This window comes from Cyprinodon variegatus, unplaced genomic scaffold (genome assembly GCF_000732505.1).
Source record: "Cyprinodon variegatus isolate N-32 unplaced genomic scaffold, C_variegatus-1.0 Scaffold851, whole genome shotgun sequence".
NCBI classification, from domain to species: Eukaryota; Metazoa; Chordata; class Actinopteri; order Cyprinodontiformes; family Cyprinodontidae; genus Cyprinodon; species Cyprinodon variegatus.
In genome coordinates this window covers 189,745-191,408 of record NW_015151304.1, presented here as the reverse complement: position 1 = coordinate 191,408, position 1,664 = coordinate 189,745, and the positions used below count along the sequence as shown (strand labels likewise).

At 44.5% G+C, this 1,664-nt stretch overlaps 1 protein-coding gene across 1 annotated transcript in view; it reads left to right on the top strand.

The window, feature by feature from the left end:
* Positions 1-1,664, top strand: part of blvra (biliverdin reductase A) — a 12,541-nt gene that overhangs the window by 7,287 nt on the left and 3,590 nt on the right. Inside the window, exons 3-4 of the mRNA XM_015397306.1 lie at positions 323-442; positions 1,297-1,394. Coding sequence (XP_015252792.1) covers positions 323-442; positions 1,297-1,394 — 218 coding nt within the window. The remainder of the gene's footprint in view (positions 1-322; positions 443-1,296; positions 1,395-1,664) is intronic.

Genomic DNA, 1,664 nt, shown 5'->3' with positions numbered 1-1,664 from the left:
GTGGTGGAACCGCATCTTTTAAAAGCAGGTCTGCTTCCTAACGTTTGGTTCTACCTGCGGTGGTGGAACCGCATCTTTTAAAAGCAGGTCTGCTTCCTAACGTTTGGTTCCACCTGCGGTGGTGGAACCGCATCTTTTAAAAGCAGGTCTGCTTCCTAACGTTTGGTTCCACCTGCGGTGGTGGAACCGCATCTTTTAAAAGCAGGTCTGCTTCCTAACGTTTGGTTCCACCTGCGCTGGTGGAACCGCGTCTTTTAAAAGCGTCTCTGTCCCTTAAAGCCGGTTTGGAGGAAAACCTTCACGCCTGGTTTGTTTCCAACAGGAGGAAGCTGGACAGCCACCAGGATGTGAGCCAGATGTCGGTGGAGGAGGCGCTGAGCAGGGAGGACGTCCACGCTGCCTTCATCTGTACTGAGAACGACTCTCATGAGGAGTTTGTCAGGTGGAGAAGATCTTAGATCTGGAGCCCAAACAGCAGATTCAGAACATTCCTGTCCGGATCTCTGGGTTTAACTTTAGATTCACAGAATCCGTTTCTTTGTTTTTTTTTCAATCGGCCTCCAGATTAATTTTATTCACTTTTATTCTCATTTAGTCGAGAATCTCTGATATTTGCTCTGATTTAATCATGAAATGCCTAATAAATCCTGAGCTGTAGGCTGCTGGCCACTAGGTGTCTCCATAGCACACCTGATGGAGCTTGGCCATTTAAGGCTTTATATGTGAGGATTTTAAATTCTATTCTGGATTTAACAGGAAGCCACTGAATAGAAGCCAGGATAGGAGAGATATTTCATTTTCATAAAGGATCTGAGTCTAACTGATCATTAAAACCAAGGTTCTGTTTTTAGTCACGTTTGTCCGTCTATTCGTAGAGGATAACTAGAAAAGTAATGAACTGATTTTAGTTAATTTAACAGAATTTTCACCAAAGCTGCTCCTTAGTCCAATGAACTATCCAGAACATTTTGATCTGAATTATAATCTGGATGCAGGGATTTATTTAAGGATTCCTTAACATGATTTGGCATAAACGGCAGTTCCCTCCTGAACCAGAGGGTGGCAGCAGAGACTATTGACAGCATCAGCATCGGACTCAAAAAGTCCAGCAGGGTTAAAGTAAAGACAGAAACAGGAAAGGTGAACCTCCGTCTGCTGATGAAAGAAGAAAACGGAGAAACATTTTAGTTTATCAACAGATCAGATTAATCATCTTTATTAATGTAAAAAACTCAAATTAAATGGATTTATTCTTCTTTAGTTACTTTTCTGCTGTTTGACTCTTTCTTCTCCCAGGAAGTTTTTGCAAGCTGGGAAACACGTGTGTGTGGAGTATCCCATGACGCTGTCCTACCAGGCTGCTGTTGACCTTTGGGATCTGGCCCAGAAAAAAGGTTTATAATCTTATTAACTCCATGTTTAATGAGTCATTTCAAATGTAGCCGCGTCCAATGTGGCATAAATCTACTTTAATGGTGATCGTCGTCTCCCGCTTCCTCTGGGAAGCAGCAGTCTCACCAGAGACTCACAGACTTCCCTCCATCCAGACTTCTCCTCCTGCTCCTCCCAGGCCAGCAGGAGGCATAGTCCCTCCATGGTGTCCTGGTCCTCCTCCTGGTGGGACGTCCCTGACTGAGCTCCTCCCCCTCTCTCTGTGAGGGAGA